The sequence below is a fragment of the Barbus barbus genome (assembly GCF_936440315.1).
Source record: "Barbus barbus genome assembly, chromosome: 36".
Classification (NCBI taxonomy): domain Eukaryota; kingdom Metazoa; phylum Chordata; class Actinopteri; order Cypriniformes; family Cyprinidae; genus Barbus; species Barbus barbus.
In genome coordinates this window covers 22,042,922-22,069,954 of record NC_136714.1, presented here as the reverse complement: position 1 = coordinate 22,069,954, position 27,033 = coordinate 22,042,922, and the positions used below count along the sequence as shown (strand labels likewise).

The window sequence follows — 27,033 nt, the reverse complement described above, 5'->3', positions numbered from 1 at the left end:
CCCCAGATCAGCAGCCACTGCTGCAAACATAAGGGCCTCTCATACACCTCAGCCAACACCAGACCCAGCTGGGTCCACTGAGTGCACAGCCAAAAGCTGCGCAGGGTGTCTAGTCTCCCTACACTTCCTCTTTCCAGTCTATGCCTCAAGCTGAAAGTTATTACTCTGAATGTCATACAAACTCACACTGTATATTCAAAATAAATCCACGTCCCCAGAACAAACAGGGTTTTTAATTAATCAGGCTGGCCTGTGAGAATACAACAACAAATGCACACATTCAGAACCGCACTGTCAGATCCGCACGGGTTCAGATGGGTTCATTTTTAGCTCCAGACCGACTGCGACCCTGAATTAGAAGGTCATTCTCTGTCCGAGGCCATGATGGCCACAAATAGTGCTTAAATCTTTAAAAATGCCACCTATAAATTACTGCAAAGGACAGCGGGGTAAAAGCTTGGCGTGGAAACCGGCCAAGAGCAATCAATCTGCGGTGAGGGTGACATCTGTCTCAGGGACTCCCCTGTTCTCTCTTTCTCCCTGCTCACTTTCTCTTTTATCCAGCCCCCCTTTCTCGCCATCCGTCTTTATCGTGCTCTCTCGTGCTTTCTTGCAAATGAAGGTCCCCCCACTAAACCCAAATATATTAAAATTTATGAGCAAATGTTATGTCGCAGGTATGTCAACGCAGGGGCTTCTAAAGCACCCAGACTTTTTGTGGCATCACTCTCAGTGCAGGTTTAATGCCCATTTTGGGCATGAAATACAGATTTTCTGCTTCAGAAAGTAGGCTCTGCACATTTTAAACCACCATGGAGACTTTAACCGCACAGTTGAAACACAACCTGCAACTTCCATCCTGAAGATCCTTGAGTTTAGTCCCAGCAGCATTCATCTGACCTCCCCTACCTCTAAAAAACAAGAAAGCCATAACTTATTCATATATTCGCCTAATTCCCAAAACAAACCTTAAAAGACGCCTGCAAATTGCTCCAGATCTCACTTCCATTTGAAAAGCAAACTGAATGCAGTTTTAATTTGCGGGATGAAATAATTAGTATTTTTTTTTATTACAACCATTCTGATGGCAGCAGATGAGCACATTTGAACTGACTCCGAACTCTATAACACTGAATATTTTAGTTCCTGATAGACTGAACTTTTTTTAATTTTCAACTTTTTTATTTGGCCATTTTAACCTTAAGATAATAGCTGGCTGCCCACAAATCTTTCAGGTACTGTAGCTTTAAGTATGGCTGGGTGATAATGTCTAATTGTGACTAATGATGATAAACTCAGAATATTTTTCCTCAATATGGATTAATCTAACAGTCAATCACATTGAAACTCAAAGGTCTTCACTACAGCCTGACAAAATAAAAGTTTAATTTAACTGTATAAGAAATTATGACAGAAATATACTACTATTGTGCACTAAAATGTACTTCTCAATATAACATAATAATTTTATTTTTAAGGAAAGTAATACAACAAAGACATTCTTTCATCCGTGTTTTAATTTATACAGTTCTGTTTTGCAGCATATTATTTGACAAATTAATTACTTTGTTGTAAATTAATTGTTATATTTTCAATGGATTTTAAAAGGTTAATTTAATTGTTACAGTTTTATTAATTAAGTTCATTAGACACCATTTTTCATGATACATTTGTATTAAATTATAAAATCACATAATACCAAAAAAAAAAACTAAAAAAATGGAAAACAAACAATGTAGGGAAAAATAAAATGAAAAAGTTAGCTTGCTTATTAGTGAACAAACATGTTTCCATTCATTCTCAAGGTTCAACAAATAGGTGAAAAGCATTTCCTTCCCCAATAATGATAAATATCCATATTGTGTAATATAGAAAAAACATTATGATAATATTTCTGGCTGTATCACCCAGCCCTAGCAAAGCTTGTTAAAAAAAAAATGCACAGACAAAAAGGTTCAGTCCGGTTGGTCTTTAAATGTTTTAAGCCGAAAGCATTTCAGTCCAATAAATATCATGACATTAAAATCACTAATGAGGGAAAATCACTAATGAGGATTTATTTGTTAACAATGCCTCAATAAAAAAAATTGTAGTCCCCAATGAATTACAAATAGACTGTTTCAGTAGACGTCAAGCTAATTATAATCTCATAATGGTTTAATAGGGGGTTGTTCCAGAGTCATTACGTGTTTTTCTTAGGGTACGTGAGCGTCGTCAAATCATTTCTGTATCAAACAACGCTGTGACTCTATAACCCCAAGAAAACTAGAAATACACAGCTTACTTTAAATGCTACACATATACACTTATGCATGTACTGCGTATATGCCACATGCATAAACATTGCAATCTCCACGCGCTGGAGTCGACAGGTATCCTATCACCATCTCAATCTGCTCTGACTGCAGACGAAGCATATCCTCCACACTCATGTATCCCACAATGCCCTCCTGCTTCTCTAGAAACGATTAGTTTCCACACATCCTGTTTTATATCAAACCCTGCATGATAAATCTCAACACAGCTCAGCACAAGACGGTACATTAGCATAGGTACGAGAACACCTTGTGTCTGCACAGACGTACTCTGTGGTAAGTTCTCCAAATAATAAAAAATACAGACGGATGGTTGTTCTGACATGTAGCTCACACAACAGCAGTTCTTAATGCACTGTTGCTTCTTTCAAAAAGAAAAGACAAATTATGCTTAATATAGCTAATCTATTTGACTATTCAATATGAAATAAACAAATGTTGGTTCAGTCATGTATAATAAGAAAATATAAAATAAAATATAATAAATGCAAGCTGAAACCAAATACCAGGATGTTTTTAGCTACCACGTATGCTTAAATAAATACACACGCAGGCTGTTGTTTACATGGAAATGGTCGTTGAGTGTTGTATAAAGTAAAGAACCATTACATGCCCGTAACTCTGCCACACTGTGTGCACTCATGCTATCACTGACCCATGGAATATTGTTTCATCTGCTCATCGCAGGATTTTATTTGAGTTGCTGTGCATGCACTGCAGGATGCAGCAGTATTTAGTTTTGTATGTTGGATGAGTCCATAAGCTTAACAGATGTTTATTTGTGTGGGACTGTGCTCAGGAGTACATCTCACAGCCAGGCCCACATGTCTGAGAAAAATATTTTCACAGGACTAGGACAAACATAATTTACAATTTAGAAAAGAAAAGTACAAAAAAATAAATAAAATAAAAATAAATAAATAAATAAAATAAAATAAAACATAATAAAATAAAATAAGTTAATAAATAAATAAATAAAATCACAAAATATATTTGAATAAATAAAATTGGGTATCTGAAAAGCTAAAATTGGTTTTATAAAAAAAATTAACAAAAAGGACATTGAAAATTACACGATTATGCTAGATATATATTTATTATTATATTTATATAGGATTTGATTTAATTCCAGGCCTACTTAAAGAAAATTATACCAATACACAAACACATCAAGCACTCAAGAACAGATTTTTTTATTTGTTTTTCCAAAGAAAAGATGTGACCAGGACAAAGTCAAACATACATAAACAAAACCTAACAAAACAAAACCACACCAAAGAAAACCAAACAAAACAAACACACAAACAAACCAAATCAAACCAAACAACCAAAACAAATCAAACAACCAAAACTGAACTGAAACGAAACAAAACAAAAACAAATAAGTGGATGTGTACTCCTGCCCTTACATGTTCAAAATCTGGCTAATCTTTTCAGCTACAATTTATACTATCAGCTCCATTCATCACATTTCTGCAGATCTTTCCTTAAAATCAATGATAAAATGCAAAAAAGCTGTCTAAACCTGCTCACAACCATACAACAAACAGCTAGTCTAGCAACCAGGTTTATTGCCATTTTACAGCTTCAGTGTAGCCCAATTTACAAACCACTATAAAAAGACACAGGGATGATTAACAGTACACAGCCCCTTCATTCCTTTCCAAATAGTTTGCTATCTTTTTCTCCTTCTTTGTGCTCATCTACACCAAAAAGTAATTAAAATGTTGCTTGCTTAAATCAGTCCATACAATGAAAATGATCTAAGGTTAACACTTTACAATAAGGTTCCATTTATTAACATTAGTTAACACCATTAGTAAACATGAACTAAGAATGAACAATACTGCTACAGCATTTATTAATCTTAGTTAATGTTAATTTCAGCATTTACTGATGCATTATTAAATTCACAAGTTGTGTTTGTTAACATTAATTAATGTAGTGTGAACTAACATGAGTAAACAATGAACAACTGTATTTTCATTAACTAACATTAACAAAGTTTAATAAATAGTGTAATAAATGCATTGTTCATGTTAGTTAATACATTAACTAATGTTAATAAATGGAACCTTATTTTAAAGTGTTACCGATCTAAGCTATTACCTAGGCTTTTGTCTGCTTTTAGTTCTCTACCTAACCATTCTCTGCACACTCTGCTAATTAATGGAGTTTGAATACAGCATCATTAGACTAACAAATAGGTAACGCTTCATAAAATGAGAAAAAAAGAATTTAAAATGATGTAAAGGGCTCAGACAAAAAGAGCACGCTGGTGTATTTTTAACAAGATGGATGCTGCAGATTCTCAGAATGCATCAGGTACAATGAATTTTAAAAATCATTAAATGTTAAATTACAATGACAATGTGGTTGGTGTTACATTTATATTTTGCTCGCAGAGTAGAGATGTGAAAACAGTCTCTGGAGGAGAAAATAAGCAATCATGGATCTAAATAGGTAATTGCCTATAAACGCTATAATACCAGGAGAAAATTTCCATTCACCCTGCATGCTTCCCCCTTTGCTCATGGGCAAACACAGAATTTGAACCAATCACCAAATCACTCTAGAGCCAAAGGAAATCATGTCAGCTCTGATTAGCTACTGACTATTCTGAGCTGTGACGTTAAATGCAGCAAACAAGAAAAAAAGCCCATTTCATGCTTTTACGAGCCTATGTAATGAAATCTATATAATCTAGTTAAATATATAAATATATCATAAAAATGTTTTCTGTTTTCGAAAAAAGAATAGTCAAAAAATTGGCTTTATATTGGGCACAATGACACCTTTTCTTAGCCTTGCCTAGACAGCAGTGCATATATCACTTCTAAACCCTTTAAATATTTAACACACACACACACACACACACACACACCACAATAACACTTAGATGATGCAACTAGTTTGAAAACAGAAACTATTAATTTCACTAGAGTTGTTTTCAGAACACTGCAAGGCTTCGGAGCTTCTTAAATCAAAATTGTGATCCACAGCCAGGGCGAGATAAAAACCAGCGTGCCGCAGAGGGGGGTGTGGCCTCGGGCTTTTCATCGGCGCAGTTTATATGAAATTACAGCTAAACCTTATAAAACTTTTAAGGCTGAACCCAGTTTAGCCCTGCCTTGCTCTTTGAGTCCCGCTATTTAAATATATGAAAACACAACAAGGCCATTACGCCAAACATAAATCTTGCAGGATAAAATTTTAGGAAGCCTGCAAAAGCTGCGCTTCGCAGCGTAGCATATTTGCATAGTTTTCAATTTAGAAACTAAATCGCCTCCACCAAACACCATTACTGCCAGTTTAAAAGTTCACACGGCCTAACTCAACACAGCTATGACAGAGAGTTATAGATACAGATGAAATTCATGAGATGAGTGTTCTGGGATTAGATGTTGCACATAAACAAGTCTCCATGTGGTCCAAACGACTGAAAGAACTGAGATGAGTTTTAAAATGCCTCGAGGTGTGAGAAAAAGGTTACATTTTGGCCCAATTCAGACAGCACAACAGGGTCATACTAGTTAATAAGGGCCACCGAAAGGTTAGGGCTGCCAGACAGGACCTCTATCCTGTAGAACTCCAAACCTGCGGCAAACACACGCAGCTTTTCCTGTTCCCTCTCTTTCATTGGGAAGTCATCGCTCACCTTGATCAACTATCTTTTCTCTTGATGGCCGACCTCTGTGGCAATCGCTTCAAATAACACTGGACAAAAACACTTCTGCCACCCTCTAGACTGTCCACCTGAAAAATGGGCCTGCTCTCACGGATGCATATTTACATGCATGTTCGTGCCGCCACTGCTACTTGTATTCAGTGCAGACGTGCCGCATATTGAGAAGGCGACCTACGGACAAGTGGCGACCTCCGCGGTTAAACGTCGACTCACTCATAAAAAAAACATTGATCGTCATATCAATGTCGCATCGATCAATTGGTGCGGAAACCGCACTCGAAGTGGGAGTTTGTCGCCGCTTACTCGACAGGGTTGAGCGATCGGAGACTAGAGGCTTGAGAGGATTTGGGATGGGCCGAGGCTCGGAACATCTGCAGATCCAAACGAGCTAGAGAGGAAAAAAAGAGAAACGCTGTGTGTGCAGATGATGCAACAGCAATGCAATAGTGAGTCCAGGACACGAGCTGAATTAACACCAAGCCGCAGGAGGAAAAACCCAGCATTTCTCTTTCTCCGGCAAGGACATCCAATAGTCTTTTGGAAAAATCCTGCCCAGAAACTCAGGTTTAGGTTGCCCAGAAACAGAATGTTCTTCCCCGTTATCACAGTCATCACCAATGGAAAACATTAGTACTCGTACATTTTTCAAACAGGGCTTGTTTGGACCCTCGAAACACGACGGTCTAGAAAATAAAAATCACCTTGGACATGGATATTTTGAAGTTAGGAATCTTAATAAACTTAATCTTCTCCTCACAAACACAGCTAGCTGTGAGCTGCAGGTAAACAAGACAATGCTAACTGTCCCAACCGCAGACTCCATGAGCCTGGAGAGACAGTCATTCGATGCATAGCGGCAATCTCCCCTACGCTAAAAGGCGTGCAAGGAGAAGACGTTGCGGTCCACAGCATGTTTCCTGTAGCTGCTGGTGACCGGTACAAATGGCCTCTATTAGCTGTGCTGAGTCACGCAGAGCAGCCAAATGAAAGTGCTGGAGGACTCAAGAACTCCCCCCAGCTCAGGCCTGCCCCAACTACCCGGTTTTCTCCATCCAACTCTCTTTCACTGTCTACTTCTATTACTCAGTTTCAAGCCAAAGCCCATTCCTGTGCTAAACACTCTGTTAGTCTGTTTTCATCCATCTTTTTGTTTTGTTTCTCCTCTTTCTACCTCTCTCTTTTTCAATCCATCACTCTCCCGATGTCCATCCTTTAGCCAATGTCGTAGTATTTGCCTCTTTCTCACTTTCTCCCAAGGAACAGGAGTCTAATGACTAGATAACTGATGTACAGAATCATTGCTACTTTGGCTGCTCAGGCATGAGGATGAATGGAGCCCCCTCCGCTCAGTGTCTCATTAGAGACCACACATAAAATGCATTGTGCTTTATTCAGTCATCGCTCCAGATGCGTATCCAGCAAGCTGAAATCAAATGTATGCCCGCATGCCACGTCTGCATATCAAAAACAGAGCACAAAAGTAGACCACATGCACGAGAATAATGACTATCAAAAATAGACGGCGTGAATTCAGCAGCACAGTACGAAAACGCAGCGTCTCCTCCTACGTGCTTCTTTATAGCATCAAACGTGTTCCCTCTCCACCTACACTCATCACAACTTCAAACGCTCACACTTCTCAACGATGGTCGCTTCTGGTGTTTACCTGCACGACGTGGGATCATTTTCTAACGATTTTAGAATCTGCTGAAAATTAGAGGGAAACTAAAAATGCACCGCTAGCAATTAAATATATATTTCACTCAGAAATTTAAATTTAGTCATTATTTACTCACCTTCATGTCTTTCCAAATCTGCTTCACACGAAGGAAACAATAGGATCAAAACAACACTGAAGATCATTGTATGGAGTTACACAGAAGAAAGAAACTCATACAGGTTTGGAACAACAAAAAGCTGAGTAAATAATGACATTATTTTCATTTTGTGTCTGGATGTGATCTCGACACTCCATGCTGGCTCGCCAAACCGCCTCAGCCTGTCATGTCAACATCTAACCAATAAGAAACCTTTAGGCGACACCGATATTTATACTGAGAAGCTTGAGGTTCTGCCGTTTCCGTTATCCTAAGACCCCAACAGAGAGCTGCAGACCTGCTCTCAGGACCTCATCTCAGTGTGGAGTGTAATGGTAAATCTTGAACGATGTGTGTGGGAGGGTAAGTGAGTGAATAAATGGATGACAAAACCCCTTCTAGCCTGTGAATGGAATGAGAAATCGCATGATTGGGAGAGGAGAGACGGCGGAGACATGCAGCAGGCTGGAGGAGGTGATAACGTGTGAAGAGAGGAAGTGGGTGGAGGTGGAGACGGATGAAGTGCCAAGATGGAGAACTTCCTATAATGAAAAACAAGACAATGCGATCATGTTAATGATCAAGGAGGGCAGAGTTGGATCAGACTATGGAGCTTTAACAAATAATAATTTGTTTGGAGGCACTGTCAGAAAAAAATACTTTTAGGGAAAGCTTGGTTGCTTTTAGCTTGTCACTGGTGCAAATCATTTGAAGTAATCATGTAATCAAAATTTACTTTTTTTATTGCATATTGCAGTGCTTGTTTTAAATTATTTAATTGTGCACACCATAATTTTAAATTAATGTGCCGTTAACATTCATTTCCCTCGCAACAACATGACTTCTCTGATGACGTGTACACTGGCACGAGGACGAGACAATAATCCCTCCAATCCAGCAAGCTGTCACTCTGACGTGAGATCACAGCAATTAGCGAACAATGATCCAATCAATTCTCACTGGACAAAAACAAGTCCTGCCCTACCTTTTTTTCCTCATTTCGGGAAGCTGTTACACTGAGATTTACATCAGGACAGGGGACAAAGGACGATTTCAAATTCTGTTTCATGCCAACTTTAAAGGAACAGTTCAACTAAAAATGAAAGTTCTGTAATCATTTACTCACGCTTATGTCGTTCCAAATCTATATGTCTTTCTTTCTTCTGTGGAACTCAAAAGATCTTTTGTGATCATTTTATGAAAGGAAAAAAAAATTATTGAGACAAAATATCTTCTTTTAGACAGAAGATATAAATGTATGCAGTTTTGGAACAACATGAGGATAAATAAATGATGACAGAATTTTAATTTTAGGTGAACTATTCCTTTAAGGGTACACTTTTTAAGGGTACTGGTCCAGTGACAAGCTGCTATAAATGCACTACTTTTTCTGCAAGTGAAGGGAAAGGTCAGTTTTACAAAACAGCATATTAAGTTCTTGAAGCAACGAGAGCTCCAGAGCGGACAGGCCTCAGCGTACTCCAGGGTACGGAGAGAACTGCACCGCTGCCAAAGGGAAATGGATTTTGAGAGACACTGACGCCAGTGCTTATGTAGTGGAGAGGGAGTGAACGAGTACCTAAACTCAGTTATAACATGGAGTCAAGCAGGCCTGACGACCACACCAGTGAACACGGGGCCCTGTAGTGGGGGGATGGGTACAAAGGACCATATATTGCAGGAAGGAGACAGTTCCTAGAATCAGCCGGCACGACTCCCCATAGTTCACGAGCAACATGATTAACCACCGACCGGGGAGTACTCCAGCGGTGCTATTAATAAAATATAACCTCCTACCCTCCCCAGACCCACTTCTCAAAGCCACATTTTTGCTAGGCACATACAGAGGACAGCTTTGTTTACTACAAAAGAGGGACTACATCCCTAGGGCTGGGGTACGCAGCTCTTCCCTCGGCTCCCAGGGCCAGATAGGTAAATTAGCCACCGATGTGACCCTAAACAATGTCCTCTGGGTTGGGGATCAATTGGACAAGCCTGTGAAATAATGACACCCCTGGGAAGATGTTCCTAGGGAGACCCCCTTTGGACCCCTGGCTGAGGTCTTCAGGAATTGATCTTTCCGAACACATCACAGGTACACAGCATCAGCAGTAATTACCACACTGCAGGAGCAGACGAGTACACAAACAAGGCACAGTTATGGCCAAACCTAACCGGAGATGCGAGTTGCTGCGTATGACACCAACTGGCGAGGAGAAGATAAGCAGGAGGTAATTATAGTTAGGCTGCTGTTACCGCTAGATCACACCATGCTGAAATGCTATTGTGCAGACTGTCATCATAAATTAATATTTTATTGTGAAGCCATAGAACAGGAACAATCACGACTACACAACCCCAATTAAGAGGTTACTGGACAGAGCCTTTCACCACAGATCCTATCCTTGCTCATAATGTACTCTTTTACATTTACCTTTAGTTCCTGCACGATCATTCTTAAGACAAAAGACTCAAGAGTGTTTTTTTGTGTGTGCACAACACAATCTCTAAAGAAAACTAATTGAGGGAAATGTTTACAGAAGCTAGAGTACACACTGTCATGGTGGGGACTTTCTATTGGCTTCTATTGTTTTAATACAGAGTTAATAACATTTTCCATCTTCACCAAATCTTAGAAAAGCCTGTAGAGCTCAAGCTTTTCTATCCTTGAAGATCTAGTCAGCACAATGTTGGCAAATCCTGAGAGAGAGAGAGAGAGAGAGAGAGAGCCTCAATGGAATTTTTTTGATGGACTTACGAAGCAGCTGGACCTCAAGACAGCTTCAACAGGGATCTTCACACTACCCTTAACCTTGGGTTAACATCTTTCTCAACACCGTGTAAAGGCCAGTTTTAACCCTGGGTTAAGCACACGTTTGCAATTTTGGAAGGGGGTTAGCATTACTTTTAACCCTGGGTTATGCGGCACATGAACATTAAAACGTTACGGCGAGCTGTTTAGCAACAGACACCAATCACAACCTGCCTCAGTTCTTACCTCATTAAAAATTCATGCGCTTTGTACAGACGCTAAAACTTTCACGCGCCTCCACGACTGAGGGGAAACAGTTAAACATGTCGACCGGCGAAGGCAAACGGGTTAAGTAGAATGATGAATAGACGATTTTATTTTTGCTCCACATAGCGACTTTTCACACAGATGAACAAGCAGTTATTAAGCGTGTAGTGTTTGTTACACGTTACAAATGCACACTGTGGAAATCTCAAAACCTGTCTACCCAAAATGAACAACTAAGCAAGATTGTATGAACAGCGTGAAACACAAAATAAGATACGTCAATTTCAAGTGTGAGAAACCCACCCCCAACCTCAAAATAGGCTCGCGTAAAAACCCCGAAGTACGTTTGCGATCTAACAAAATTCGCTTCGTGGTGGCTACGGAACAATTCTAAATCAATACTTAACTTTCATAGTAGGCCAATGAATGAACAATTCCCTAACACATTTCATACGTGACATTTATACATGCATTAAAAACAGCCAGTACTTCCAAGCTTATCTTCCGATTTTATGATGAAACAGAGGCAAAGCAAATCAAGACATTCTAGTGACAGGAACCGAGTGCGAAACGTACCTTTGTGCATGCCAGTGAAGCGGTCTTTCAGCACGGTGAGCTCGTAGATCTTGCCAAATTCTTCGAAGAGCGGCCGGAGGTCCTTCTCGTCCAGGTTGCGAGGTATCTGTCCGATGAACAGTTTGATGGCATCGTGGTCCTTCATGGGAATGGTGGCGCAGCTCGCGGGACTGTGCGTGTGGCTTATTCCGTTCACGAGCCCGTTCGTACTGGCCGCTCCTCCGTGCACCGCGGCGTCCACCTGTCCGTTCGTTAAAGTTGCCATGTTCGCCGCGAGGACTTTCAGCTGCTACGCCTTCAGAAGTGTTTCAAACGACGGGATGAGACGTCCTACTCTGGTTTTCGCCGAAAATGTACAGATGCAAACACGCACCATTGAACACAAGACAAATATCAAACGCGTTCTGTCGTCCAGGCGGAGGTTTGTTTCCTTGTACGTGTCCCTTACTACTCAATTCATTCATTCATGTAATAAAAACGAGAAAGAGAGACCGACCGAGAGCGTTCGCTTTACCTCCGTTCCCCTCGCCCCTGCTTCTAGCTACCCTTTTATTTTTTGCATTGAGTAGTCGGTATGGGTGTCCTCCCGGTTTAAACCGACAGGGCTGTCTCAAACGCGTTCAGTGCAGTGGGGAGGAAGAGAAGAAAAAGCAGGTCCCTTTATGTCACACGACGAGCTCTCTCCCCCTCTCATCATTATACAGGAACATGGTATGTTCCGCCGAAGGAGAGGGACTATAAATAAAGAAAATATCACATTTACACGGCTCTTTGTACGCTGCCTTGTGAATGACGCACCTTAGACTTGTACATAGTAGCATTCAATCTGTTTATTTAAAAAAACGTGTATGCATTGTTTCCCCCCCCAGCGCACTCTAATGCATAATGTTCCCCTAAATGCATTTCTCAGGAAAGCATCAAAGGATTCACCAAAATTCGAGGGGAACTAATGGACAGCGCCAGTGCTGAAACGCTCGGAAGTGCAAAGAAAAAAACAGCCTTATGCATGTAACCTCGCCGGAATAAATCATTTAAATTTTATCATTATGATTATTTTTACTTATAATTTAAAGAAATACAAAAATGTGTTTGTATTTAATCGAGGCAATGTCTCTTTTCATATGCACGAGCTAGAAAGCAGGCTGTGAGCTCCTCCGCGCGGTGTGTACGGGCAGGGAGGTGATTGTGTGTGTGTGTGTTCAGGAATGGGGTAGTAAACATACAAATCTGTATCATATAGTTGGCTCCTAAAGAGCAACTTTTAACCCGTTCAGCCCTAGTGTTCGTTCCAGCGAGCATCGTTTTTATCTGAGTGTTTTTAATGGTTTTGATCATTTGGTGCCATCATAATGCATTTTTAGATTGGACGGATATGTCAATCGATGAATGCTACAAAATAAGTAAATAAAAATCCCCCTTGCTCAATAACCTTCTTTTGAAATATGGCAGAAAAATATGGAACAGTTTGAATGTTTATAATCTTAATAAGAATTATAACCTTAATAAAATAATAATAATAAAAAACACAACAAACAATAGCTTCCATATTACAGTTTAAATAAACTGTTTCAATATATTTTAGTTTTGTCATTTTTTGACACTAAAAATATTTTCAAAGTACTAAATACATTTAAATAACATTATTTTCTAAAACATATTCAAATGGAAATCAGTTATTTTAAAATTGTAAAAATATTTAACAATATTACAGTTTTTACTGTATTTTTGATCGAATTAATGCAGCCTTGGTGAGCATATAAGAGACATTTGACCCCTATTGTGTATGCGTGTGTAAACACACAAACACACACACACACACAAAATCTAGATGTTGCTACAGTTTAGAACCAATGCTTATTATATTGTAATGGCCATTACAAACAGCTATTAAAATCTTATCATAAAACATTTTTTGACTGATTTTTATTTATGGCTGCGTTTAGAGTAGAATTAAAGCCTGGCCATATTTTTTACATCCCTGGAAAATAATTAAAGAGCAATGGGTCAATAGCTGACAGTAGAAATTTTAAGTATTCTTTGAAAGATATTTTCACTTAGGAGCACACTTTCATTGTGTATTTGGATTTCATCAGACAAAAATGCAGTTGTGAATCACTACAGAGCATTTGCTTCAACGATAAACTCTCTTTCACTGAAGCCAAAAAGTGTCTCTTCAATTTAATAACATAACCCCATCAATGAACCTACAGAGATCTGCTGTTCTTTTTGATCAGGAAAAACAACCCTGATGTAATGAAGACTGACTGAACAGATGTAATGAAGACTGCTTGGAGGTTTGAGTGACACCTCCAAACATCTAACCTGAGCCCTGAACACCTCTAAAATCCCACTTATCCAAGATATGGACCGCTATTGACAGTCAAACCGTGTATGCACATGTGCAAACGTTGCATGCAAGCCTCCAATTTCCACACCAGAGCACACAACCACAGCGTTTTTCATGCTGACAATAACACACCACTGTCGAGACCGAAGCACCTGCTCATAATGATGGGAAATTGTAGGCTGCTTCAGAGTTCCTGCTGAGCACGAGGCCCACGGAGAACAACAGGCGTACATGTGTTCAGCACAGGCACAATGGCAGGTAGGAGCGCTCAAGCAAACTCAAGATGGAGGAAAACAACAAGCCACTTTAGAGGAGGCCTTCTGAATGCTCTGAGAAGCCCCTGACATAGCTGTTCAGAACAATGATTCTCAATTAGTTTTGCATCAGAACTCAAATTTAGCATTGGTATATCAAGTGGCGACCCAACATGATACCAAATGTAACCTGTTCAAAACAAAGGTTATTTGTTGGCATCTACAGTTCCACTAAGAACCTCCATTGAACCTTTCCATTTTTTTAAAAAAAGAAAAGAAAAGAGAAAAGGGTCTTAAAAAAATAAAGGTTTTCAAGAAGAACTAGAACTGGGTTTTTCAGCAATGAAATAGACAAACCGTTTATTTTTTTTAACCTTTATTTATTTTTATTTTTTCTTAGTGGAAGGATCTTTAAAAATAACTTGTTTTCACTACATAGACTATTTTGTGCAATAAAAAGATTCCACAGATGTTAAAAGTCCTTCATTGAACCAGACATACTAACAAAGAACCTTCTGAAATAATAATAATAATAATAATGTATCCTAATTATGCACGATTATTGCACAGTTTTTCACTGTGGTCTTCAAACAGTCTTGGACATTTATTTTAGGGTCATGACATAATGGCTAAGAAAGACATTTTGTTCTATAAAAAGAAAGGTTCTTAAAAAAGGAAAAAAAGAAGAGAAAAAGACCAAGAACAGGTTTCACTGTATTTCACTGCATTCTTGAGTTGGACATATGATTCTTGGGATGATAAAAAAAAAGTGTCAGCGCACATATATTTTATTAAATAAAATAAAATATAATAGATATATTACAATACAAAATAAATGCAGCATTAAAAAAGAAAGAGAAAAAAGAAAAAGTAGTTTACACTTTTTAGAATGTGTAAGGTTTTCTATGACGTCTGATTGCAAATTCCTTTTTGGTCCTAAGTGCAGCCTTTATTTTTAGGAGTTCACAATAATACAATAAATGCAATGAATTGCATCATGCTATGTTTCTTAGAAGAACGACTTCTCCTAATTGCATCTTTCCAAGTAAGTAATTTATAAATTAGCTGCTCTTGTATCTACATTGCATCTCTTATTGTTTCATGTTCTCTGTCCAAAGGTCAACTGGGCAAATATTAAAACACAGTATAATCTTGTATGTGTTTGGCCTTAATGATGCGAATCATGTGATTTTAAAATGCTGGATGCGGTCCAAAGCAGCATTAAAAAGGAAACGAAATACACTCCATGGCCCTCTCACCTACCACACTCAGAGGCTGTAATGGCCCGTTAATGTCATTTCAGACTGTCAGTATAACCCAGCCCAGCTGAGTCAGTCCGCTTTCTTTGGCAGGGCACTGTGCTCGGTTTTGCAAGCATACCCTTGGGGCCGCGTTACCTGAGATCATGCCCGACTTGCCTTGAGCCATATTTTTAATACAAGGATGAAATGTGTTAGCACAAATCATTGTAATTATGTTCACTGCGTAGTATCGCAACGATTATATAAGTTATGTTGCCATTATTGTTCCCTATAGTCTTTCTCTTCGCCCCTCTCTCGTCTCTTTCGCTGTTTTCAAGCTGGCCCAAATGAAAAGCGTCTGATGAGCACGTCCATCGTCATGAAATGACCAAATGATAATAATAATCATACGCAATTAGCGGGTAATTTACAGACCGATTGGTCTATAGAGGGAGCACCGTAGGTCGCTGGGAGCAAGGTTTGATGAACCTGGAGTGGAACTGGAACGCTCCAATCTAAATTTCAGCAGAGAAGTGGTCTCAAGAAGAGAGTCTCACATTTTCATCCTAAAATTTGATCTCAGCTGTATGTCTATGCGAATGAGCCTTACAATTAAATGACAATCATACTTTTTTTTCTGTCAAGAAATAAATAATAAATTCAAATGTTATTTTCTTTGACAGCAGGCCTGCTGCTAAAAATATGCGCTGTCGTTCCACGCTTCTGCATGGTTGCTGCAACAACAGTAAGTCGCTGTCCATGGTGCTGAAATATTCTCACTGAGGCACAACTAGTCAAAGCTGGTCAAAAGTTTGGAATAATTAAAAAAATTTTAATGAAGAAGTGTCTTTTGCTCACCAAAGAATGCATTTATTTGATCAAAAATACAGTAAAAGCTGAAATTCTCTGATATATCAATTTAAAATAACTTGTTTCTACTTCAATATATTGTAAAATGTAATTTATTTCTGTGATGGCAAAACTGAATTTTCAGTAGCCATTACTCCAGTGTCACATGGTCATTCAGAAATCATTGTAATATGCTGATTTGATGAAACATTTCCCATTATGTTGAAACGGTTGTGCTCCTTTATATTTTGTGCAAACTGTGACACATTACCATTCAAAAGTATTGGGTAAGTTTTTTTAAAGAAAAAATTTAAATAAATGCGGTTCTTTTGAACTTTTTATTCATCAAAGAATACTGAAAATGTATGCTAGCTTGCACAAAAATATTATGCAACATAAACTTTTCAACTCTGATAATAATAAAGACCATTAATTGGGCACCGATAAAACTGAGAACTAAATCAACATTTACTACTCAAAATTTAGCTTTGCCATCACAATAATAATTAAAATAAAAAAAATATATTTCAATAGAAAATATAAAAGTAGAATTAAATATAAATAGAAAAGTGCAATAATATTTACTGTTTTTTTATCTAATAAATGCAGCCTTGGCAAGCATTGTGACTTATTTCTAAAACTTTAAAAAAGTAATTATTTCAAACTTTTGCACGATAGTGTATATCAACTGACCCCTTCTAAAATGGGTTCACTTGAAATAGATTGTTATAATATTATACTGAAAGTAACAAAAGCCTTTTTTGACACCCCTCACTCTTTGACAATAGAGTGCACTGAAATAACTTGTGCCCTTGGAACATTACTTTGAATCAAATCCTGTTCCGGCGGTGTAATTGTTGAGGAACAATTGTAATTGAAAGTACGTTGAGGTTTTGATATTACCTGTTCTGCATATTAATGTCTCTCCTAACCTGTCCTTCATCCAGGACAAAGTTCTAAATCTCAGAGAGCCTTGAGCCTCGGAGGCGGTTCATCATCTCAGTGTAATTTAGGAGGATGAGCAGGAAATGGGCAGAGGAGCACAGAACTCCAAAAAACCTTTGACAGACCGGCACTATGGAAAAGATGCAGAGTTAGCTAATTGGAAGCTATAAATGTGAGGAAGCAGAAAAAAATTAGTCATGTGACTCCAGTCAAATATAGGCGAATAAAACAACAGCCAAGCAAGCATATAAAAGGTGCTAATTATCAGATCCACTGAGACTATGGTACATGCCAGTCTGAGAAACTTAACAGAAAACCACTCTTGAATTTCTTGAAAATTTAACAGTTATGTTGCAGAAAAGGATCTGATTTTACTGATAAGAAAAAAGCTATTTGGATCAGTACCAAGGGACACATATATGGAATGAATAAAAGCATGGATTGGAGGAGTTTTTCCCCTTTAATTATTGTTTACTCTAGAGGAGTTGCTTATCGTGAGAGCGGTGAGTTTTTTTTGCATCAGAGGGGAGCTGTTGGTTGTTAGTGCAGTATTGAAAACAGATTAGCGCTTTACCACTTGACACAGTTGGGCATTTCTTTCAAACTTAAATCCCCAATCACAACTCTCAGCTGACTCTTGACTCCTCTACCCCATTGTAGAAGAAAACACAGCATTGAAACAACATTATCCCCATTCAGAAGACAAGTTGAGCTCTATTTGAGAAAAAGGCCAAAATGGCAGTGACCTAAGCTACATCCCTGAATCAGGCAGCAGAGATTGAAGGACTTCTGTTAAAGTGATACTTCAAAAAATAACAAACAAATCTGTCATCATTCACTCAAACTTTGTCTTTGTGTGATTTTCTTTATTCCATAACTGATAATATAATATAATATAGTGCTGTCAAACGATTAATCGTGATTAATCACATCCAAAATAAGTTTTTCTTTACATAATACATGTGTGTATACTGTGTATGTTTATTATGTATATATAAATACAAACACATGCATGTATACACCACATGACTGAGCTGGAGGGAGGCTATCATCGTCTGGAGAGCATCCGTCCCCGATCCAGAACAAAGCTCGACCCAGAGCTCAGCCAAGCATCACCCCGCTGCGCGGAACTGCCCTAGCCCACCGCAGACGGAGAGCCAGAGCCTACTGCGGTCATTGAGCCATTGCCATCAGGAGCAACAGAGATGATGATGGTCCTGGAGCCAGAGCCCCAATTGTCTGACCAGGTGCGAGAGGCGACAGCACAAGTGACGGTGCAAATAGTTGTGGAGATCGCGGGGGCAAAGGAAAGCCCCGCCAACTGCACCACCGCTGAGGGTGAGCGTACCCCGGACTCTGAGGATTTAATAAACTTTGATGTGGATATATATAGTGATATGCCCTGTCTTCTGCCATCCTCTGAACCTCCTATATGCCCTGAACTATCTGACTGTATGATAATGACTACGGAGGTCGTTTCCCTGTCTGCTGCGCTCCCGCTATTGGGAGTTGCTATCTGGTGTGTGTGGGCAGCACACACCATACCAGAAAGCGCTGACGCTGACAAATTCCCACCTACCCACCCTCTACTGTCTCCTCCTGTCATCCCTGCGTAAGTGCCGCCACCTTTGCATCCTGTCAACCCCTCTGCTCACCCTCAGCTCACTATCTGTGCGGTGGGATCGCCGTGGGTCTGCCAGTCTCTATCGGCCTGTTGACCCAGCAGCTACACCATAGCGCCTAGCTCCCTCGTCTCCCACATGGCCCCTTAGTCCACCAGCTCTGCCGGGCTCCCTCGTCTCCCCGGCTCCCCCTTGGTCAGTCGTCGACCATCCGCCACCTCAGGACTCCACTCCTCCGGCTGCACCTCGTCCCTCCATCCCTTCAGCTCTGTCAGGCTCCTCCTTCCCTTCAGCTCCACTTTGGTCCTCTGTCACTCTGGCTCCACCGCGACCTTCCAGATCCTCGCCTTGGTCGCTGGAGCCTTCTATTCCGCCTTGGGCCTCCGGATCCTCCCTGTCGCTCTGACTTTGCAGCTCTCCATCTCCACCTCGGGCTCCACAACCACCTGCTCCGCCACCGTCAGTCAGCCCCCTGGAGTTGTCAGCCCTTCCTCCACCATGGCTCCTCCCTCCATCGGCTCCACTGTGGGCCGCCATCCTGCCTGGGGTCTGGGTGCCTCCTGGCTTCTCCTGCTCCAAGTCCCTTCTGTTTCCACCATGGCACATCCCTGCATCGTCTCCTGCCTGGTTCTTTCTGCCTCCTAAATGGCTCCTCCCACTGTCATCACTGCCCTGGTGCGTCCTGCCATGGCATGAGGTCGCGCCTGCCGGGAGGGGGTGTACTGTCACAATCATGGACTTGAGTTTTGTCTTTTGTGTTTCCTTTTCCTGTTTGCCCTTATTTGGTTTTGTTCCTGTCCTAGTTTAGTTCATTAGGTCATTATCTTGTTTAGTTAATTATCAGTTTACCTCTTGCACCTGTTTTGCCCTCAGTAGTTGCCTCATTTAAGCTCACTCCTTTGTTCAATGCGCTGTTGGTTATTGTTTGTTACAGCTGTTGTGAGCCTTCATCATCTTGGATTACTATTAAATGTTAGAGAGATTATCTTAGTCTTTGTGTGCCTTTCCTTGACCTAAGCGTGACAATATAATATAAGAATATAAATATATAAATATATATACATGTAAATATTTTCTAAATATATACTGTATGTGTGTGTATTTATATATACATAATAAATATACAAAATACACACACATATATTATGTAAACAAAAACTTTTATTTTGGATGCGATCGTAATCGTTTGACAGCACTAATATAATATAATATAATATCTTTCATAAATACAAATTTACATATCTAATACTGTTCAATATTTTAGGGCAAGATTTTTTATTTAAAATAAAAAAAAAATTATATTCAGCAAAAAAAACAAAAAAACAAAAACAAAACATCAAACTGATCAAAAGTGACAGTAATATTTGTATAGTTACAAAATATTCATATTTAAAATTTTACTATATTTTTGATAAAATAACTGCAGACTTGGTAGACAAAACCTTTAAATTAACTAAAAAATTAATTCAAAAATTAACAATAATATATTATATATAAATAATATACCATTAACATTATAATTAATATTATCAATAATATCTAATAGAAAAAATATAAGATATAATTATATTTATATGAATGATTTTATTATTATTAATGTTATTAATAATTATAATAATTATTATTAACAATAACAAATTAACATACAATTTTTCATTTATACACATATACAGTGGTGGTCAAAATTGTCAGAACACTTGGCATATTTAAAAGGCCATTATTATTAATGTTAATATTATATAATGTAATAATGTAATGTAATAATATTAAAATAATAATGTTATTATTTATTACTACTGCTACTACTAATTATTGTTATTATTAATATTAACAAAAACAATAAAAGTTTACATTAAACACTATATATATATATATTACATTACAATATCCAAAATATTAAAATATTGTCATTACAATACCCAAAAAACTAAATATTTTCAGAACTACCTGTGACGGAAGGAACATTGAAAATGATGGACTGGCTCCCTCAAAGTCCGGACCTCAACCCCACTGAGCAAATTTAGGGCGAGTTGGAAAGTAAACTGGACAGATCTATTGTACATTCAAAGGAAAGCCTTTGGCTTGAGTTGCAGAAGGCATGGGATAACATTATTGTTGAAGTTCTCAGGAAATATATTGACACTATGCCAGAGAGATGTGCTGCTGTAATTGCTGTAAAAGGTGGACATACCAAATATTAAAGTTAAAAGTGGATAAAAACAGTACGACTCACTTCATCCGATATTTGTTGTGCTCAGAGCAACCATATGCATGTTTCATGAACAATATGAAATGAAATCATGTTTTGGAGGGAAAAAAAGGTAAATATTTTCAGATATATCAGGTGCTTTAATAATTTTGGCCACCGCTCTATATGAACATTTAGTATTTAGATATTACGCAAATCACCAAATATACAGATAAGAGTAAAGAATGAGGGAATTTTCATTTTTGGGTGTGCTATCCCTTTAAGAAAACGAACTGAGGGTTTGATTGCCTTCGTTTTGACTAAAAAACACATTTTTCTTTCTTAACACCATATACGAATGCTTCTCATGATGCGTACTGATGATTTCCACAACACATGAACTCCTTGTTACTTTATCTCCACCAGGATTAGTCAGAGAGAGAGAGGTTCTCTCCTGTATGTGGCTTCTAACTTCTCTTCATGTCAGTCCCATCTCTTTAATCAGTGGTTTGGAATCCTGTGACCTCTGACCCCTCAGCTGTCTCACAGCACCTGTGCCACAGGCAGACGTGTCACCTCACTGTCATGTCAGCTCCACTCCGCTCTTTACAGTGACTGTGGTGTCTGGGTGTCTGGCCCCACAGAGTCCCTGATTGCTCCCACGGGAAGGTGTTAGAGAGGTGGGCGAAGCCACCTGCCACTGCCCTACAGCGATGGAGCGAGTGGCGGGCTTGGGGCTCAGCATGACTGCTGGAAATACAACACATGGCGCTGCCAAATACCATTCCAATAGGGGGGAGAGAGAAAGAGAAAGCCAGACGAAATGACTGCACCATTGCAACGAGTGACAACGTTGGCTCCTTCGAAGTGAAAAACTGTGCCTATGGAGACAGCAAAGTCACTCAGGACCAATTTTCCTTCTGCTAAACCAGGTGCAAGCAATTACATGAAATGATTGGACAATCAGTCAGTCTCAAATACTCAGAAGGCACCATAAACTTCCTATCATATGTTTATGTTTCAGGTGCTGTTTCTGGGCAGCAACCACTCCAAAAGGAGAGAAAGGTGACAATGGAAAAAGCGCCGACATGCTTTATGAGGTATTTCTGTGGAAATAGCCAGCCTGTCAGCCGCTACAAGAAAGCATAAACAACCTGTTGTACTTTTTAACTGTTCTATCCTTTAAAAATACCCAGGGGGGATTTTAAAATACTGCCGCTGAGCTAAATTACTTGGAGCCCTTTAGGGACCCTTTGTGAGAACCATATACATTTATTTTGTGTAAAGTATACAACAGAATACACCGTTAAAAGGGATTTTAGGATAGAGATGGGACAATATAATCCGTACAGGCGTTGATTAAGTGTAGATGAGTGTCAGCTATGCTATAGGCCCCACCAAGAAACAAATCACATCAGTTTTTCAGTCATAGTATGCATTGTACACAACTACTATAGCTCTCAACTGCTTTCAAGGCATTTAACAGGTAAAAAGCACTGTGTATCAGTACTTCCAATTTGATATCTTTTTTTAAGATGAGCATGCCACTTCAATCTCAGCTATAAAATCGAATGTGTTCATGCAAATGTAAAATTAAAATGATTCTACTTAACAAGCAAGAAAATACTGTGCCCAACAGAGTATTCATTTTTATTTTATTTTTATTTTTTAAAAAATGTAATATTTAATAATTTTATATTTAAATGTATACTGGCATTAAAAAGTTTCTGCTCTGGTAAGACCCTTTGAAAGTTTTAAATAAATGCTGTTGTATGAGTCCTGTATTAAAAATCCTAAAAAAGTATCATGGTTTCAAGAACAATTTAAGCAGAATAAATGCTTTTAATGGTGATAAATGTTTCTTGAGCAGTACATTACAATTAAAATTATTTTCAATTCAGCTTTGCCACCACAGGAATAAAATACATTTTAAAGTATATTATTAAAGTATATTATTATAAAATATTTTGATCAAATAAATGGAGCCTTGGTGGGCATATGAGACTTAAAAAAATACAGACCCTAAACTTTTGAACGTTAATGTATTTTATTTTACAGTAGTAATATAGTATAGTATAAATAAATGTATTTATTTATATTGCATATATTTTTATTATACTGTATATATTTTTGGATTTAATTTAAATTAATTTTGCCATATGGGGAAATGTTAAAACAACAACAAAACCCTAACACCTTGAGAAATGTAGTTTAATACTTTAAATATCCTCTGGATATCCCATTAAAGATCAGGAATATTTATTCTATTTTTCTGCGATAATAAGCATGTCAATGTTATTGTGAAAATCAGTCTACTTGAGCTGTTCTCATTGGCGTTTCAGATGATCCAGACAAACCTGCTGACTAACGATCGAAATCCTAGGCACATTAATGTTATTATGTGTACTTGCATACAAATTTGCCTGACTGACAGCCACCACGTAAACCAGCATAACAACCGCATTGTAAAACTGAATTACACATGCACTTAACATGTGGCTTGACAACCACAACTAAAATATATCACAACAGTATACCAAGTCTTAATTGCAGAGCAGGCATGACAGTTTGTGAGATGTTATTAATGTAACCCACACTGAGCTTATATTTAATTTTTACAGCAACTAGTCAGCGGGCTGTCTGAAACACCTTTAACAAATGAGAACAGCTCAAGAATGCTGATTTGAACAATAACACAGGCATGCTATTATTCCAGCAAAATACAATAAATATCTTCAAGCCTTCAGTGGTTTTCAGACATTTAATGTGCATTCCGAAATGAGATTCTTTACATTTTTAAAAGACTGTGGTTGGACAAATTCATTGTCTCCACTGAAAGCACGTCAAGTGAGTGCAAGTCTTTTCAGGCGACACTACAATGCGTAATGTCTCCTGCCAAGTTAATGTGGCACAAACCAGAGGAAACGGGGTCAATTAGATGTCCGACCTCACCAGGCATCTCAGACCAACACGTAAAGCACTTAAACAGCATTAAAAAGACCTCTACTGGATTACAAGAGCAAATTTTTGTGTCTACGGACATCCAACTCATCGCCTCTGACATCTGACATGGGCCATGTCCTCGCTATTGGCACGCTCTAATCTCGCACCGCTCCTGGGAGAACTCGGAGCAACTGCAATGCCATTATCTAATGGCGGGGCTGAGATGCCGCGCTCACATGCTGTATATTTAGAACAAGCCCCAGGGTGATCTTTAGGAGGTTACCATCCACTGACCCTCATGCAACCTCCTTTCTGGCACCCTGCCCGACCCATTCGACTTGGCTTTGCTTCTTAAAAGCATTGTTAGAAAGAGCCAGACATCAAGAAAACATACCTGGATGAGTGTTGGGGGGACACATTTCCATCCATATTTCTATTTCAGAGAGCCTGTAAGCTTCAGAGACAGAAGAGTTGTGGTGGCAAAAAAAAAGCATGTTTTAAAGTGGTGGGCATGATGAACTATTTATGACATGATGGATTTTCTCATGAATATTAATTAGGAGGTCACGTTGGCATAAACTTTCTGGGCTGCACAAACACATATGCTAATTAATATTCATAAGCCTTTGCTATACTAGGATCTGTAAACTTCCTGTCTGGTGAAGATACGATATTTAGCATCAAATTACAAAATCATTAAAAGTTATAATTTATATTAACATTATATCAAGAAAACGTGTAAAAGTAAGATTTTTAAAAATGTTTTTGAAATAAATTTCATATTCTCATCAAGGCCACATTTATTTGAACAAAAAATACAATAAAAACAGTAATACTGTGAAATATTATTACAATTTAAAACTTTTTATTTTTTTATTTAATGTATTTTAAAATGTAATTTATTCCTGTGATGCAAAGCTGAATTTTCAGTACTCGTTAGTCTTCAGTGTTACATGATCCTTCAGAAATAATTCTAATTCATTCATTAATATTCTAATCAACATTTAATTTCTTATTATTATCAATGATACAAACAGTTGTGCTATAACATTTTTGTGGAAATTAATGTTTTTTTTTTCAGGATTGTTTGATGAGTTAAAAATGTCAAAAGAACAGCATATATAATTATTTTTGTAAAAATGCAAAAGTCTTTATTGTCACATTTGATCAAATTAATGCATCTTTGCTGAATAAGAGTATTAACTTGTGGGAGAAAAGTGTATTGGGGAGAATATTGCTAGACTGCGACCATATTGTTAATGCAACACATAACATTTAAAATGTGTAACATTATCAAAACTAGTCAAAATTTGTCCACACATGGCAATAGTACTGCTTTTGAAAGGTTACAAATTAAATAAAGTAACCCAGTTGCCGATAGAGATCTCAGAAGAATAAAGTACATATCCAAGAACAAGTCCAGCGAAATCAGCAGTCCTCCTATCTGTTCTGGACCATACAACTACATAAATCCTGAGACATAACCAACCAATCAGCCAACTACAGCTAACTCATTTGTAACAGTGTGACCCTGAACGTTCAACTAAGTTCAGCTGAGTTCATTGGGCCACCCACTTATGGTGCTCTTGATGACAGGTCTGTATGTGTGTGTGTGTCAGGATAGCAAGTGACACTGAACAGCACTCTCCCACAGCCCCTCCTCTCACTCCACCCATCCATCCGTCATAGACATGATCTTTAGCTTCATTAGCATGAGAATGGGGAATGATGAGATAGCTTGCATCAAATTCCAGCCGCCCGGGAGACGGCCGCGAGTGCCACAAGACTCATTTTAAAGAAATAGTTGCACATTTGCCACACACACACATACCCCCCCCCCCCACCCACACACACGTTTGTTTGTTGTGAAAAGGTGGGGACATCCCATAGGTGTAATGGTTTTTATACTGTACAAGTTGTGTGTGCTATTTCCCTTCACCTAAACTTAGCCCTCACAGGAGACTGTGCATGTCTACCCCCCCCCCCCCCAAAAAAAAAACCCCTCACTCTGTATGATTTATAAGTGTTTTGAAAAGGGGGGACATAGGGCAATGTCCTCATAAGTCACCTTCACCTTGTAATATCTATGTCATACAATTATACAAATTTATGTTCTCATTTGTCACAAAAACGCACACACATGCACAGACACACACACACATGTTGGTTTTTGTGGTTTATGGGGACTCTCCATAGGCGTAATGGTTTTTATACTGAACAAACTGTGTGTGCTATTGCCCTACACCAACCCTACACCTAAACTTAGCCCTCACAGGAGACTTTGTGCATTTTTAGATTTTCAAAAAAACACCATTTAGTATGTTTTTTAAGCCTTTTGAATTACGGGGACATAGGCAGTGTCCTCATAAACCACCTTCATATTGTAATACCTCTGTCATACCCATGTCATTATACAAATTTGTGTCCTCATAAACCACATAAACATGCACACACACACACACACACACACACACACACAGAGAGTGCCACAAAACTCATTTTGAAGAAATAGTTGCACATTTGCCACACAAACACACACACACACGCACACACACAGTATAGTGCTTTCATCATAGCTCCTCAAGGAGCATCTGCCAGATATCTTCAAACTGGTTTGCACTCTGTCGTCTTAAGTCACTGCAACTAGTTCAAAGAGTTGCTCTGCTAACATTCACTTCTGTTAGTGAATCTGCTGACTTTTTCGATGTATGCAAAGCGGATACTGGATGTTTAAAATGTGATAATAAACATTCAAAGAGGCAAAAACGTCTTGCTTCTGATGCGAAATGTGTTTAATTTAAAATATAATATACAGTATAAAAAAATTAAAACTAAATATATATAAATTAAAAATATATATTTTATCTAATACACACACACACACACACACACACACACACACATATATATATATATATATATACATACATACATACACACATACACACATATATCCCATCTTGAATTTTAGGGACATTCTAACCATATTCTTTATGCTCTATAACGCAGTGAGATGTTGCCCTGCATCATTTGTCATCAATCAATTGTATGAAATGTCAGATGACCCACATAGATCTGGGACGGGGCAAGTGCGTTAAATGCGTTAATCATTTTAGTACATTATTTTGAACCGTAATTAATTAATATAGTCAACACCTTAAATCTACAGCCCATATATATATATATATATATATATATATATAAATATTTCTCAATGTATGCAAAGTGG

At 38.4% G+C, this 27,033-nt stretch overlaps 1 protein-coding gene across 14 annotated transcripts in view; it reads right to left on the bottom strand.

Annotated features, from left to right (window-relative positions):
• LOC306855926 (CUGBP Elav-like family member 4) overlaps positions 1 to 11,680 on the bottom strand; it is a gene marked incomplete at both ends in the record, with an annotated part of 86,477 nt that extends 74,797 nt beyond the window's left edge. For 9 of the 14 annotated variants that reach the window (XM_079394893.1, XM_079394884.1, XM_079394895.1 and 6 more), the window contains one exon: positions 11,416 to 11,563. In XM_079394893.1, coding sequence (XP_079251019.1) covers positions 11,416 to 11,560 — 145 coding nt within the window. Of the gene's footprint in view, positions 1 to 11,415 lie in introns of all 14 variants that reach the window. The other 5 variants (XM_079394889.1, XM_079394891.1, XM_079394890.1 and 2 more) reach the window with 1 other exon arrangement.
• Positions 11,681 to 27,033: the final 15,353 nt, after the last annotated feature.